Here is an 18092-nt window from a genome sequence, read left to right as displayed (position 1 = left end):
TTGTAAAGTCTGGGTATCTTAGAATGGGTGCATTTATTAACAGCTCTTTTAGATGGTTAAACGAGTTTATGAAGTTTGGCGAATGTTTTACTTTTGCATTTTTCTTTAGACAGGCGGTCAGGGGTTTACAGATTTTCGCGAAGTCTTTAATAAAGCGTCTATAGTCTAGACCTAAAAATGACTTAATGTCTTTTGATGTTTTGGGTAAGGGGAAATTTTTGACTGCGTTTATTTTGTCGGGGTTAGGTTTAATTCCGTCACTAGTAATTTGATGTCCAAGGTATGCAACTTCTTTGCGCAAAAATTCGCTTTTGTCTAATTGAATTTTGAAGTTGGCAAGTCTTAGTCTTTCAAAAACAGATTTTAATCTGTCGATATGCTCTTGTAGGGATGTAGAAAAAATGATGATATCATCAAGATATACAAGGCATATTTCGTTCTGGAATCCGCGAAGGACGTTATTCATTACGCGTTGAAAGGTCGATGCTGCGTTTTTTAAACCGAAGGGCATTCGTTTAAATTCGTAATGTCCTGTGTCTGTTGAAAAGGCGGTTTTTTGGATGTCGTTTGGATCCATCTCAATTTGGTGGAATCCGTTGGCAAGGTCTAAAGTCGTGAAGTATTGTGATTTTCCGAGTTTGTCTAAAATGTCGGATATGTTAGGTAACGGGAATTTTTCGTCGATAGTCTTTTCGTTAAGTCGTCTATAGTCGATGACTATACGCCATTTACGTTTACCGGACGCATCCATTTTTTTTGGGACTATCCAAATTGGACTACTCCATGGGGAGAAGGATTCTTGAATAATTCCGTTTTTTAACATTTTAGAAATTTGGGAGTTGACTTCAGCTTTATGTATATGGGGGTATCTGTAAGTTTTGGTGAAAATAGGAGAATCTTCTTTTAAGTTAATTGTGTGTTTGATTTGGTTGGTGAATGTCAAGGGAGTATTTTCACAGTAGAAAATATCTCTGTACTCGTGACATAAGGTTCTAATGGCTTTGTACTCTTCAGAGTTACAATGGCTAAGCCTTAAGTTTTTTAAGTTTTGTTTTTGTAAATTATCCATATGCTCGGTTAATTCACAATCAGTTTCCATTTTTTCAATAAAATGAAAATCTGGTTCATCTAAGATTTCAACTTCTACGCGTTTTAACAATGTTAATTTAATGTCATTCTCAGAAGAATTTGTAACAGTAGTAAATGCATAAGAATCAGTTATGCTTACTAAGGCTTGAGGCATTTCGGCTGGGCCAAAATTCTTGTAATTAATAATGCCTACTCCAGTAGTGTAATTCACTGGAATTTTTACACGTTGAGATGTTCTCGCGGGAATTATTAATTTGCACGGTGGACAGTCTGTTAACTCGAGTTCTGGTGAACTGGGTTTTGGGAAATATAAAGGTAAAGTTACATTCTGAGATTGTAATGTAGAGTCTTTTAAGTTTATGTTAGCTTTTATTTGTGTGAGAAAATCTATACCTAATAATCCGTCAAATCTCGAGGAAAAGTCAAAAAGATAAAATTTATGCTTTTCGTTTGAGTTAAATGAGGCGAATATAGGTATGTTTATGGTTTCATTATGGTTGGATATTGCGTGGGCTGTTTTTACAGAAAATGGTTCATAAGTTATATAGTCAGGGTAAATTTTATAAGCTAATGCGGGGTTAATGAAGCTTTTACCGCTACCAGTATCTATAAGAAATTTTGCATTAATTTCCGGTAGATATATAATGGGTAAGTCGGTATTAGGGTGTGTATTTAGGGGAATTACGTCATGTCGTTGGGGTTTTGAACCTCTTGAAAATTTCCGTCTGAGGGAAAGTTATTTATGGGGTTATAACTATCATCGTATAACAGAGATTCTTCGGGTCCATTCAAAGATTGATCATAATAATAATTATCATAATTACTATTTCCTTGCGGGTAATAGTCGACTTCATCATAACCTTGATCGGGGTCGTAGTTATTAGATTGACTAGAACTTGAAGGGTAGTTGAACTGATTATTATTAGGATTTTCTAGCATAATTTGAGGTTGCTTAAATTGTGGTTCGTGTGATTGGTTACGAACATTGGGATGAACATCTTCAATTTGATATTCAGATTTCTGTTGGGTTTGAATAGGGTGAGCATGAATAACGGTGTTGCTGGACGATGTGTCCATCGGCTCAACTCTTTGGGTGTAAGGCCTGACAACTGAGGATGTTGCAGGGCGTTTATTGTTTTGGTTAAAGTTATTATTATAACTGCGGTTAAAATTAGGATTATGATTTGTGTAGTATTGGGGTTGAGGCGGCCTTACTGGATAACCAGGATGAAATGGCTTGGGTTGTTGATTTCCAAAAACATTTTGGTTTTGTGTAAATCTATTATGTCTAAATGGATTTGGTGTAGCAAAATAGCGATGATGGTTATTAAATTGGTGTTGTCTAAATGTGTTTTGATTGGTGTTGTGATGTTGTGGATTTTGTCGTTGTTGTGGAAATGTTTGATGTTGTTGAGAGGGTTTATACTCAGAATTTCTTTTTGAATAACTCATGAAGTTTTCTTCTTCTTGAGCTAAGCACATAGCTTCTTCGAGTGTTTTGGGGTCTTTTAGGCGTACTACTAGTTGCATATGGTAGTTAAGACCATTAATGAAAGTTTTTAAAACTAAGTTAGAATACTCTTTAATTTTAAGAACTTTAAGGTTGTTTTCGTCATTACTAACGTTAATTTTCGAGAATAGTAAACTACGTATATCCTGGAGCCTTATACCAAACTGTTGGGGTGACTCTTCTTTTCGTGGTTTACAAGAAATAATATCTTGGACTATACAATCTATCGATCGTTGGTCTGCAAACGTATTAATTATGGATTGTTTAACATGTTCCCATGTAGTTAATTCCACTCGGGATGCTACCAAATCAGCAGCTCTACCAGTCAATTTTGTTAGAATGGTATCGAATAAGCAAGAATTAATAGTTGCATTAACATTTGTTGTGTCTTGATGGTTTTTAATAAAATTTTCACAGGCGGAAATAAAGCGGTTAATTTGCCTGGGGTTACCATCGAATGGGGGGATGTTATCGGCTTGGAACCTAATTAACGCATAATTTGGTTCTGGCATTTTGCTATTTTAATGGTAACACAAAAATAAAATAAGTAACGTAAAGACGTTCAAATACGACAAAGAAATAAAATTGAATTCTCCTTGAATTCTACAAATAAATCAAATAATAAATCGATTAAATAAAATAAATCAAGTAAAAATACTATAAAATATCAAATCTTCCTTGTCAAAATAACAAATAAACAAAAATCAATGTACTTACGACAGCAATAGAATTATCTTCATTCCAATAGGACGAGCGATGCTTGTCTCTTCCCTGGAGGTTAGTTATGAGGGTCGGACGATGTCTGTTCTTCACCTCGCACCAATAGGACAGTTTCTTCCCTGGTCGTGAGCCCTTTGCCAATGCACTACCGAATCTCGAATTTTGTTTTTGGGTATACACCATTAATCTTAATTATATATAATTTCATTGCCTCGCTTATTTTAGTAGTATCTCCTCCCAATTGGCTAAATTTTTTTAAAACTATATTCAAAACTTCCAACACATTATCTAATAAGCTCGTAAACATTAAAGATAAAAGAGAATTCTTAACCCAATCGGGAGTTTACTCACTTAACTGCGGGGACTGTAATGCCGTTTACATTGGTCAGTCTGGAAGAAAAATAATAACGAGAGTACAGGAACACTTAATATAATATAGTAAACACAAAGGTACCGAAATAACCAGGACTAAATCGGTCTTTGCAGGCCATTTATTGTCTTCAAGACACTTTCCTTCCATCCCGGAAAATGTCAAAATCGTTCAGAGATTCTAAGAGTTCTGTACTGTCTTGGGTGAATGATGATTTTACTTTTGAACCGCATTAAATTTTTAACATCAACATATTTATCACGACCTGGATAGCACGTAAGTTTAGCGCTTGCCTGCGAACCCGCTGGTGGCAGGTTCAATTCTCGACCAAGTCATATTTTACTTTTTATTTTTTGCTTTATTTCCGTCCTCCCGTTCAAGTTAACCTCATTCTGCTTCTTTTGTTTATTTTTATCTTATTTAGTTTTGATACCGGATATAATGTGAACGTCAGCAATATTTTTTTTATATATTTATTTTTTATTTTAACTTAAATGTTTGTGGTGTTAAACGAATAGCTTTACCAGTAAGTCGTATCTCAACATTGTAGTTCGTGTCTATGTATTGTTGTTTTTCATACTAGGGTTGCTTTCTACTTTTAGATCTGATGATGCCTTAGGGCGAAACACGTGTAATAAGTTTTTAAAAAATAAACAAATCTGAGACCATTGACTTTGTATCCCTCCAATCTCTGAAAACTTATTATTAAGAGGTCTCTTTGAGAAAAATGGACTACTTTTATAAATTAATTTTTCTAAATATGATAATAACCATAGAATTATGTTTCCAAGATTTAATGAATTTCTTTTAACTCTAAACTTTAGCTGTAATATTTCTATATAAACTTCTTAAGACTAAAATTGATTTTCCTTGTTTGTTGCAACAAATATATTTCCACGTTCTCCGTATATTCATCAGATATCAACCTCTGTTTTCTCTCACTCGTGGAAGATCCAATGTGCTTAGTCAAAATCCCATTCACAAAATGTGCTAAAATTTCCTTAAAATTTTCTTACTTTGTGATATCAATTGTGATAGTCTCCCAGTCATAATTGGTAGGCATCCACATGAGGCGTTGGATTATCCTTAACTTAGCCTATTTCGTGATAATAAATAGACGTTTATTTTATTTTTAAGTCTTATATTCATATATTTTTATTTTAAAAACGTATTTAAATTTTAAATTGTATTTATATTAGTGTCAGTTATATGAAAGATAATTTCTTGTAAATGGGCAGCTACCTATAACAAATGTATAGCTAAATAAATAAATATCCCCAAATACCAGAAAGCCTTTTTTCAGGTATAACTTCCACATCAAGTAGTGTAACAATATAACGACCTTCCAACTAATATTAAGATTTCTAGTCTCGCATTACTTTATTTTCAAGCAAAAAATCTTCTTAAGGATATTTAGCATTTTTTACAGATAATTTGTACATATTTTACATTTGCTTTTGTTTAAGTTCAAATTTATTAAAAATAATTATCTTATATTCTATTTATTTTAATAATTAAGGTTATATAGAATATTAGTGAACTAGCCATACAGAGCCACAACAATCAAACATAAAGGTTAATTGATTGTGAAAAAATAACATATTTTGCCTTAATTACAAGTAAAACACAATATTTTTAAACGGATATTTTAGGAATGTCTATTAAAATCTATAATATTTTGTAAATCAACTAATTTTTCTTAGAAAAAAATTAACTAATTTGTAATTTTTGCATTGTTTGTAAAGGTTATTAAAAACCAGATTTTCATTGCAAATAATAAATATACAATGTTTTCTTCAAACATGGTAATAAACACCAAATTTAACAAACCAGCCTTATTATATATATTTAATAAAACATGTAAATAACATAAAAGTAATTTAAACTTATGTGAAATTACTGGCAGGTTGACAACATCGTAATACTTTCTTATGAAAATGTTAACATAACCGCTCGCGTGAAATGTGTATGATGAACCTTTAATAATGCGATTGTTCGACGTTTTTTAATACGTATATGACAAAATATTAAATATGTGTTTAAGTAGCATGATTTATTTAATTTTTAGTTAGTATTAAATTTGTCTAGGACGGTTGGAATAATTATATGCGTTATGTAAGCTCTACATTACTGGTATTTTAATAGAATTAACAGTAACAGGTAATATTTACCTTCAAAAATGTTAAACGTATCTATTATGTAAAATTTTAATTTGATTAATTTTGTGATTCAAATAGCACAATTCATCCCTTCGAAATTATTTAACAAATATTGATTTTTCTCTAATCGAGATTCTATTCAGGTCAAGTATGACGCTAATTCATTATATATATATATTGCATTTGTTTGAAAGCGTGCTACTAGAAATAGAAACACGGGTATATAAGAAACCTGTAGTTTAGGGAATAGGTAATTATGTTCAAAATTTTTAAGGATATCTGACAATTTAACTGACATGGGACAATTGAAAATTTGACCTTTGCGTTTTCGTATTTATAGTTGCATAACATACAATTTTCTTAAGTAGGTAATTTGATGTCAATTTATAGGTTAAACCAAATGGGGCCAATTTACAGCTTTTATTAGATAAATATCTGTTAATACGATTTAATTTTCTCGCAGTTTGAAAAAATTATATCCCACTGACCTTCCTGATAGATAAATAAACTTTCTTATATACTAAATAAATCATTTTGTATAAAACATCAATTTGTACGGGGTGGGCATTATATTAGAGGCCTATAACTTTTATTAAAATCTACAATGTGTTCAAAATAAAATGAACTGCAAAGCATATTAGCTTTAAGTGCAGTTTTATTTTATTAAATTTTTGTATATACAGGTGTTCTGTTGGATACCAGCTTCGCTTTTTCAAATTGGATACCCTATATATTATATCAGTTTTGAATTTGACTGCACGAAAGTCTTAACAGTAATTTTTTATTTTTAATCAAATAAAGGTTATAATTTTGTACATGTATGAAGAATATTAATTATTAAGTTTTTTTTTATAATTACTTTTTTAATGGCCTTGTGTCGAGCACATTTAGTTATAAGTTTTTAGTGGAACAACGGTACTGATGTTGTATGATGGCTCTTATCTCACAGCCACCTATACACCTGTTGTATCACTTAATTATCTAAAAACTGATATCTAACTCTCTATAATATACATATTTGCGTATATCAATTATTTTAATATCTGTATTAAATGCTTATTTACTTTATTTTTTTTATATATCTACTACCTAATAGGAAGGAATAGGACATTTTTTAAAATTTTTAGACAGGGTCACTTGCTTATCGCCTTGGAGTCCAATAGGTAGGTAAATAACACTAGGAAAAACATAGGGAGTGTTTTCAATTGCCTTACATTTTACATTCTATATCTAATTTAAACTATCTTATCATAAACTAGCATAGTATACTATTGTAGTTTTACTATGCATTGTTGCAAGTCTAGTTTTTATGTGAATTATATTTATATTTAATTTTATATAACTTTAAAAATTTAAGAAAAGTTGCTTCTAGTTTTTTATTTGTGGTAACTTTTACCATAAGGGTTGCGTGACACATTGGAAGTAAGGATAGTTTTCCAAGTACCATGATTAAAAATTGAATGGCTTGGGAATTAATTTTTCAAGCAAGACGTCTATGATTTAGATCATCTATTGATTAATTATCACAATCGCAAATTTCTGTGTCTTTCATGTTTATTTTATATAGGTATTGATTGAAATTACAGTATTCTATCAAAAATCTAAAATAGGATATTGACAAGTATCTTGGCAAATTATGGCTAAAGTGTTATTGGCCAGCCTTTTTTTAATTGAAGTATAACTATTTTTTTTGTTTGATACATATTTCAAAAATGTGCTTTTTCAACATTTAAAAGCCTTTAAGTAGATAAAAGGAAACAAGTCCCTGTAGTGTACTTTAGGTATAAGTTTGTTGTTACTTAGTTGTTGCAAGAGTGGCTTTCTTTGCATCCTTATCTACTAACTCATTACCCCAATAATCCTAAATGAGCTAAAAAGTGACTGTTTTTTTTGTTATATAGGCTAAGATTTACCAGAAGAGCTCTAATTTTGACATTTATTGGATGGTTTCAGTTTTATCTATTACTTAGTACGCTTTACGATTTTGCGTGTCATCCTTGTATCGTTACAATTCTAGTATATGTACCACCGAAGCGAGTACTTATTAAGTTTTATTTTTATAAAATTTGTTTGATTTTACATACTTCTACGCCTACTTGTTTTTCTGTGGTTCTCGGGAAGGACCCACTGTAGCATTCTTTAAACATGACCATATTATTGCAGCCTATTGATTCCATTGAATTTTGAATAATTTCAGTATTCCTTATTTTGTCTCTTCTGATATTTCTATTGCTTTTATTTTGGGGCATTCTTTTTATTTACTATCTAAAGCTGTAAGCCGTATGAAGCAATATTTTCTTCCTTTTCTTACTGTTTTCAGTAGTTATTCCATAGTATACTATTTACTTGATAATACGAATTACTTTGTCTAATTCTAATTGTTACTTCCCGCGTGTTTTGATCATTTGTCATGCTTACACTGAGATATTTATGCCTGCCAGTATTTTTGATTTGTCTGTCTCTTAGTTCTAAATTCCTTCCTTTACTCCTACCATTAGATAGTTTGTTTTTAATGGGTTAATTGATAAGCCCAACTTATTTTATTTTTCGACTATTTTCCGTAACATGTAGTGGATATTATCCTGATCTTAAAAATTTATATAATAGGGGTTTTGGAAGTATGGAAAAAAAATGTAAGCCTATGAGTATTTCAATTGGAGATCAAAAACTATACAGATTGCATTTTGCGGATAACCAAGTTTTTTCATTCGTTTTTTTAAGGGCGTTCTTTTTATTTACTATCCAAAGCTGTAAGCTATATGAAGCAATATTTCTTGTTTGTCTTAGTGTTTCAAGTAGTTATTCCATATTATACAATTTAGTTGACAATAAAAATTACTTTGTCCAATTCTAATTGTTACTTCCCGCGTGTTTTGATCATTTGTCATGCTTACACTGAGATATTTATACCTATCAGTAATTTTGATTTATCTGTCTTTTAGTTCTAAATTCCTTCCTTTACTCCTACCACTAGATACTCTGTTTTTAATGGGTTAATTGATAAACCCCACTTGGCGTGTTCTGTGCAGTTACTACGCAGCCAGGTGCGCGGAGGTGATTCGTAATAGTAATTTGCACCTATCGAGTTACGCAATAAAACATTACATTAAATTAAAGTTAATTTTATTACAAATAATATGGCATAGGGTTGCTTGCGAAAAACCTGTGCATAATCCCGGTTGCCGATTTTTAAAAGTTCAAATTCTCGCGCGGCTTAATGCGAGCGACAAATATATATTTATATATATATATACATATAATAAATTCATTTATAAATATGTTAAAATTTACCCCTATAATCTTGCAAATTTTTATGAATATATCACGAAATTACATATTTTAGGCTAAAAGTGCTTATAGGCATGTTTGGGACTATTTTGAGGTGCGGTCCAAAGACATCATTTTATAAAGACCACTTCCAGGAAATATGATTTTTAGATTCTGTATAAAAATGTAATTTATTGAAACAACAAAAATATTAGAATACAAAAATTTTACTTCATATATATATTATTCAAAATCCGATTCATCGGAAAAAAATTGTTCATCTTTAATTTCAATTGATTCGTTATTCGTTATGTAGTACATTGTCACACAGGAGCCACACAAAAAACACTTTTTAACAATTTTTTAGCACGTTTTTTTTTTCAAAATGAGGTTAATTCACTATGATGATGCTCCTACTACTAGCATGTACTACTATCGCTCTCTTTCTGTAACTCATACACAGAATATGCGCACTCGATAAACTAGTGGAATACAGCTGTAATGCTGTGTCCTTGTCTATCGCATTGGATATTATTCTCGGACCTCTCTATCGCTCGCATCAAGCCGCGCGAGAATTTGAACTTTTAAAAATTGGCAACCGGGATTATGCAGGTTTTTCGCAAGCAACCCCATATTGTTTGAAATAAAATTAACTTTAATTTAATGTAATATTTTATTGCGTAACTCGATAGGTGTAAATTACTATTACGAATCACCTCCGCGCACCTGGCTGCGTAGTAACTGCACAAGAAAAAAGAAGGCAACCCAGTGGATGCATATTTCACAAGTTACGTACTTTCGATTAGTACACAATTTAATGCGTAACAGAAGGTTTAAAAAAAATAATTTTTAATCATTAATAATTAATATTTTGCACAAGATTTTTCAGGCAACCTTTGCGGAGTACATTTTAAGATATACTACATTTTATGAACATACGTTTCATCCCGTAACGTTATGGGTGAAGGTCGTAGTATGGTGGGATCCCCTACTATTAATGCATTCGATATAACTGGGCCCATAATAGTAGAATTATTAAATGAAGTCTTGACTAACGAGATTTATCAGCAAGAACTAAAAATTGCTAAAACTCTTCTTTAAGATAATTAAAGAAAACTCAAGGTAGTCGTTTAAAAAAAAAATTACAAATTATTAAAAAATAACTTTGCTAAAAAGAATAGACTGACTCTATAAAGATTTATTGTCAATATCTTCTTTATTAATGCAATCATATCCTGTGGCGAAATAAGTTTTTAAATCCTATGTAATTTCTTAACTCTCTTGTAATGTTGTTGGTTTTTATAAAATAATAATAAGGTTTCCTTATACAATTTAAAAATTTTCATTCAAGAGGGCTTTAAGTTATATTCGCAGTATAAAATAAAAACGATGTTTTTGCGTTAATCTATTACTAAAATGTAATAAAAAAAAAACAGCTTTGTTACGATATACCTGTAAATAAGGAAGCAAAGCAAATAAAAGTAGTACTTTCTGATAAGTTTTACTAAATTTTTAGTTTTTGTTTCATTTAATTTTTTATTTAGAGCTACTAAAATATCTACAGGGGTATCTAATTTATCGACAAAAATTTTTTTTTTATTTTATTAAATTTACTACTTTGCATAGGATTTTTTTCGCTTGATTTTATCCAAAAATCGATACTTTTTTAAATTTCAGTATATAAAAGAAAATAGTAATTTAGAGTCATTTTAGGTAGAGATTTTTAAATTTTACAAAGCTTTATTAACAAGTTTTAATCTTTATTATAAATATACTATTCATTAGAGATAGAGATAACAGGTACTTAATAATAATTTTTCATAAGAACCATTTATTTTATGGGTATTGACTAAGAGCATCTATTTTTAACAGTAAAATATGTACTATTTAAATAATAAATGTTTTTTACTTTTATTATACAAAATATAAAAACTCCGTAGGAAGCTGTAGGAAAAAAAATATTTAATCATTCTTTGTCTTTCTTGCAAGCAATCCAAATCCAGGAAATTGCATACATTTTCAGGGTCATTCTATATACCAGAAGGTAATAAATACTCAACAAGGGGTGTAATATAATTTAGTTCTAAGACTAAGTAGAATAAATAGATTTGACATAAATTAAATTATATAATTCTCTTCGGCCTCTACAGCTTTTTCGAATGTTATTATCTAGGAGGACAAAGAGGTATCTTTCTGTTAATGCGTTTGCACTGTGTGTATGTTCGTTATTATATTTACATTTTCAACAACAACTTCTAGGTTTTATTTGCGGTTTTAATATTACATTTTAATTTGGTAGGTTTTATAAGTTTCATTATGTAACTTGCCAACAAATACTAATATGTTTCTATGGCATTCACTTTTTTCCTCTCTAGTTATATACTGATAGCTTACCTCAGGTGTTACAAAATAGCTGGGACTTTTCTCTATAGTAATCTGTCCGTAGTACGAATGTGGCATTTGCATCCTATACCAATCGAGGCCCTTATTGTAGTTTTCATCTCTGTCAAAAAAATGGACCTCTCCTGCCGCTTTTTGAACTTTAGGGTGTAGATAGAGCATCTCTAGTAGTGCTCGGGTTCCGCATTTTCGAACGCCCATTATTATTGCCTAAAAAAATTTAAAACATATATATGGAATAATTTTTATTTATTATGCAATAAAACCTCTTACGAAGTTTCTTAGGAAAAAAAATTTATGTTTGAATAAAAAAGAACATATTTTTAATTTTATATTTTGTTTAAGCAAGCTTCTAATGAATTTAATAAATACAATTTATTAATGATTAATATCTGTACTATTTCATAGAAATAGAAGAGAGCTCCATTTTCCATGTGCCAAAAACATCACTGAAATTAAAGGTAATCAGCAAGGAATTGGATATGTCAAAGTTTAAGATTAATAAAATTTAAATATCAATATTTTTCTTATTATTCGTTGTTTGTATTTCATGTTGTTTTATCTAATTCAGCATATTTTATAAATAGTGCTGGTTTCTAGAAATAGTTTTTCCAAGTTTTAGGTGTAATGAATATTTTGTAAACCCTGTAAAGCTATTGTTAAACTAAAAGAGCAATACTCCATAAAAAACAACAATTTCTATTTTTTTCCCACATTTTGCGCCGCCACTGAGCCCGAATCACGAAAGAGGGAGCCAGCTTAGCGTAGTCGGTTGGCTGCGCGCGACTTGCCGTTTCAGTTGTCGCCATGAACTGGACGGGCGAGCATCGTGCCTGCGTTATCGAAACATTTTTCAAAACTAACGAATCTGTGATTACGACACAAAGAAATTTTCGTACTCACTTCGCGCTTGGTAGGCATGATCCAGTTCCAGATCGCAACACAATACAGTTGTGGGTTTCAAATTTTAGAGCTACAGGTTCAGCCTTAAAAAGAAAATTAACTGGTAGACCCAGAAGTGTTCGGACACCTGAAAACATTGCAGCTGTAAGAGAAGCAGTTGAACGATCTCCTAGACGTTCAGCTGTTAAACATGCCTCTGCTTTGCGTTTGTCAGATCGTTCTGTGAGAAGAATTTTGCACACCGATCTGAAGTTCCACCCATACAAAATGATGATCGTGCAAGAACTTAGTGAACGGGACTGGGAAAATCGCCGAGAATGTTCCAATGATATTCTTCAGAACGTCCCACAAAATGCGCTTTTAATAACGAGTGACGAGGCTTATTTCCATTTCTCTGGCTGTGTGAACAAGCAGAATTTTCGCCACTGGGCACCAGAAAATCCGCGGCAGCTCCATGAAAGGCCACTTCACAGCCAACGTGCTACCGTTTGGTGTGCTGTTGGTTCTTTTGGTGTTTGGGGTCCCTATTTTTTTGAAGAAGAAGAGGTAACGGTTACCGTAACTGCTAATCTATATGTCGACATGCTACGTAATTTTTTTGAAACAAAACTTAGGGAACTTAAACATCCGGATGTGTGGTATCAACAGGATGGGGCTACAGCTCATACGGCAAGAAGGACAATGGACCTGTTAGGGGAAATGTTTCCAGGACGCGTAATCTCGTTACGTGGAGACGATGGGTGGCCTGCGCCTTCACCCGATCTTGCCCCATGCGACTTTTTCCTTTGGGGCTACCTGAAAGAGAGGGTTTTTCAACATCATCCCCGAACCATTGACGAATTGAAAGCAGCAATACGCCAAGAAATTACAGGAATATCGCCTCAAATTACTGCTCGAGTAATGAAAACTTTCAGAAATCAGCTTTGAATGTGTGTCGAAAGAAATGGTCGCCACTTGGACTCTGTAATTTTCAAAACGTAATAAAAATAAAATGGCATACCATATACATTTATTACACCGCCCAACAGCATGTATGTTGCATGGAATATTTTTATGATTCTAGGCTTATTTTTAATGCTGATATTAAATAATGTCATCAGTTTATATGTGTCAGCTCTAGTTTTTGAGTTAAAAGGAGGGAGTATTTTTTGGGAATTAAAAATACACTCAACGTACAAACATTTTTAATTACAAGAACTATACACTCAGAAATTTTCTTTTATATGATTTTCTACTAGTTTTGAATGAACTGCTACTCTGAATACTCCAGCAAAAATCGGCCAACATATGTGCATCCCAGCGACCCTGAAATCGTTCCTCCATGGTTCGAAGATCTTGGTGGAATCGTTCACCCTGTTCTTCACTCATGTCACCGAGATTTTCAGGAAAATGGTGTAAATGGCTGTGTAGGAAGTGCACTTTGATGCTCATGTTACATCCAAGTCGCTGGAAGTGTGACAACATCTCTTCGACGTGCGCAATGTAGTCATCACCCTTCCTATTACCTAAGAAATTTTGGATAACCCAAACAAAGGAATCCCATGCATTCTTCTCAATTTCTGACATTGAGCTGGTGAAATTAGGATCGTTTACCAACTTGCGAATTGGATTGACCATCAAATATACCTGCCTTGAGTTTTTCTGAACTTAGACTTGCAAATTTCCTTGAAATATATTTAAAACATTCACCATCTTTATTTAATGCCTTAACATATTGCTTCATTAAACCTAGTTTAATGTGCAGGGGTGGCAATATGATACGATCTCGTGGCACTAGAGGTTCATTTATAACATTAAGACTACCTGGAAGTAGTGCTTCCCTAGAGGGCCATTCTTTTTTTGACCAATGTTCTGATTTTGCTCTACTATCCCATAAACACATAAAACAAGGATATTTAGTGTAGCCTCCTTGTTGTCCTAAAAGGAAGTTTACCATCTTAAGATCAACGCAAATCACCCATTTATGATCGTTATATTTGATTTTGTTCATGACCAGTGCTATTGTGGGGTATTCCTCCTTAACTTTAGTTGAATGTGCTATTGATATGGAGCCTAGTTTATTTCCGTTGTGCAATAGTACACACTTCAAACTCCGTTTTGACGAGTCAATAAATAAACGCCAATTGATTGGTTCATATTTCTGCAAGCCCATGGCAGTCATTAAATCAGAAATAGAACAAAATACAAAATTATCCTCCTCAGCGAAAAAGGGAAGTAAGTCTTTTTCTCGAGTGCGGTAATAAGAAACTTTAGTTTCTTTAGTTAAAAGATTTCTCTCTCTTAATCTAAAGGCCAATAATTCAGACGAAGTTTTGGATATTCCAAGGTCTCTAATTAAATCATCAAGTGCACTTTGATCGAATGGTTTTGGTTCAAAGAGATTTTCTGGAACAAACTCGTCATCGCTCATGCTACTCAGTTCATTCAATTCATCAGAACTTTCTGTAGATGTAGATGGTAATGGTAAAGATGTATCTTTTGAGCTCCTTACAGGCCTCACAGCTGATATTGATGTGGGGTAAATCCATTTGGAGCGGTTCGTCTTGTTGATTCCTTTTATATTAACAACGCAAAAATAGCAGTCATCATTATGATTTAAAGGTTCACGCCAAATCATTGGGGATTGGAATTTAAAAGAGAGTCTCTTCTTAGTGCCCCATAAACGTAATTCTTCAACACAAATTTTGCATACAATATTGGGTACCCAGCACTTGTTATCTGTTTCCAAAGGAAAACCAAAACACTGTAAATACGCTCGTTTCACAAAGTCTGACATATTCAATCGACATTTTTGAAAAACATATTCACCACAAATATAACAAAAACAATTCGGATCGTTAATGCAGACCCTTCTAAGCGACGTCATGATGAAAATTACAATAATTTATCTAAATCGCGACTAAAACAGATAAAAAATCAAAAATAAAGATAAATGAGAAGAACGTAGCTATATCTAAACAACTCGAGCTGTTAGAGTAAAACTGACGACAGATTCGAAATCAGATGCCTCGAATTAGTAAACAACAATAAAAATATTTCAGTCAACATAAAATAACCTTCGATTTGTTGTGCAGTGTTACCATATACATACATTTTTAGTTAATAAAAATAAAATACAGGGTGGTCATTTGAAAACGAAACTTTAGGGTTATAATCTACATAAAATTACCTTCAAAATAAGGTATCACTCGACCCCCCGTTCCATTTAAAATTTTGGGGGCCCTTGTCACCCCGCTAGGGCTTTGCCCTCAGGGGGGCGAAACTAGCAAAAAAATGATTCCCCCTTGAATCAAAAATTGACGGGTCCGAGAATTTTTTCGCAAATGTTCTGAGGGACCCTCAATACTCAATGCCCAAAATAGGCACTGTTTCGTTTTCAAATGGCCACCCTGTATAAATAGCATTTCCATTGGCGTTTTTATTAAAAATCAAAATGTGGGAGATTATTTTGCCGGATCCTGTATATAGGATAATAGGAAAATTAAACTTTTTGCAAACAAATTGGTTTAAAAATTAAATTTGTTCTTCCACCTCAAGAAAAAACTGAATTACTTGATCAGTTTTAATTGCTAAATGCTAAAAATAAAAAAAATATATTAGCTGCGTAGTTATTAGACTATTAAAATGAAACTATTGTTTAAAAAGTGGGGCCAATGAAGAAAAAAAATTTAACTTAAACTTAGAACACTGAAAGGCTAGAATTAGCATTACCATGGAACTATGGGCAATTTGTTTGCTTGCAACAGCTGATGAAACAATGATGCCAAATATAATCATAAAAATTTGTTACTTATTTTGAAAGGTACAAAACAATACTACTGTTCCTCTTTAATAAAATATGAAGCATTTCTTGTCATAAAATATGGTAAGATACTCTACAAAGCAGTCAACATTCAAGTTAAATGTATATTTCGTAAGGGGTATTCCACATCCTCCGCCTTGGCTGTGGTAACTGATGATATAATTGAGGCACTGGATCATGGACTTGAAAGTATTCTCATACTATTAGATTACTCCAAGGCATTTGACACTATAAATCATCGACTCTTGTTGGCAAAGCTAAGATATTACGGTTTCGACGTCGACTCACTGTCACTCATCGCATCATACTTCTCTAACAGATCACAAAGAGTGTTTGTTAATGGTGTGTACTCGGAGTCTAGTGCCATACTATCAGGAGTACCTCAGGGCTCTATCCTTGGCCCCCTTTTCTTTATTATTTACACTTCTGAACTTATAAGCTCTCTTCATGTCGGAAAGATACAAGCTTTTGCTGACGATACCCAGTTGTACTATCACTTCTCTTCAAAAGACTTTGTTTCTTGTAACGAAACTATCAATCATGAACTAAACAACCTAAAAGATCTCTCTAAAAAAACATGGCCTTCAACTAAATCCATCTAAATCAAAACTTATGCTGTTTGGCAAAAGAAATCAAAACGAATATTTAAAAAATAATATTAAAATCAAAATAGATGACCAAATATTACTATTTTGTAATTCTGCTCGTAATCTAGGTGTTATACTTGATTGTCAGCTTAATTTCTCCGATCATATTAAGTTACTTCTACAAAGGTCATTTACATCGCTTAAGCAACTATATTCCAATAGAAACCTTTTAGGTACCAAGTTAATGGCAATGTTATGTGAAACTCTTGTACTTTCTCACTTTAACTATGCTGATTTTATTTATAGCCCTTGTCTTCGTCAAGCGGAACAATATCGTATTCAAAAGGTGCAGAATACATGTATTTTGATAATGGTATTTTTGCACTTAGAATAACATATATCTATTTCTACTTTTAATTTTTAGTCCAAAATCTAACATCGATAAGTTAAATTAACATTATGATATATGTTGATATAAAGCTGAAAATTTCCTCATTTGAAAATGTGTGTAAACTTGACAATAGATAATCGATGAATATGTTTGTGAACAAAACAACCCCTTGCCCCTGTGCACATGTTGGACTCAAACAAAGTTGTTGTTTACTAATTCTAGCCTTTTAATATTCTAAGAACTTAAATAATTATGGATATAAACCTTAAGTATATATCACTTTTAATATAAAGAATGCATAACAAAAAATTACAAGAGGCGTATAAATTTGATTTTAAATTTTGTTCACTTACACTCGTCTCGTCTACAGTTATTTTAAATTCTTAAGTCATCTGGCTCTTTATTGATCCTTACCCTTTCATTAGGTTTCATTCCCAATTCCCTAAAAAAAATTGACGTAACGAGTAGCATGATTGAAAAGTATCCGGTTTAAAGAACTACTAATCACTTCGTTTCGAGACCGAATACGTTTTTAGAATCATAATGTGACTCGAGGTTTCCAAGAAATGGCTAAATTGGGGTATTTGCCCTTGGCAGATATGCAACTTGGACGGAATCTTATTGTATGCTATATACATTTTATCAAGAAAATACTGCGAAAAGCCATCTGTAATTTAATTCGTTTATAGTATAAAATTTATAAATTAAACTTAAACGTATTTTGCGATATTTATAATAGATAAATATTGATAAAATCTATGTCAATATTAATATTGATTTCTTTTGTCTTTATTGATACAATTTTTGTGTATGACTGGTACAGTGCATTTAAAAAGGGTCCTGATGTGGTAGAATATTTATTCAACTTAACTTAATATCACTAAAATAGATGTT

At 32.1% G+C, this 18092-nt stretch overlaps 1 protein-coding gene across 1 annotated transcript in view; it reads right to left on the bottom strand.

The window, feature by feature from the left end:
- LOC126742261 (heparan sulfate glucosamine 3-O-sulfotransferase 1) overlaps positions 1 to 18092 on the bottom strand; it is a 95018-nt gene that overhangs the window by 19289 nt on the left and 57637 nt on the right. The window contains exon 4 of the mRNA XM_050448891.1: positions 11510 to 11725. Coding sequence (XP_050304848.1) covers positions 11510 to 11725 — 216 coding nt within the window. The remainder of the gene's footprint in view (positions 1 to 11509; positions 11726 to 18092) is intronic.

The sequence above is a fragment of the Anthonomus grandis genome, chromosome 11, assembly GCF_022605725.1.
Source record: "Anthonomus grandis grandis chromosome 11, icAntGran1.3, whole genome shotgun sequence".
Taxonomy (NCBI): Eukaryota; Metazoa; Arthropoda; class Insecta; order Coleoptera; family Curculionidae; genus Anthonomus; species Anthonomus grandis.
This window is presented reverse-complemented; position numbering and strand designations above follow the sequence as displayed.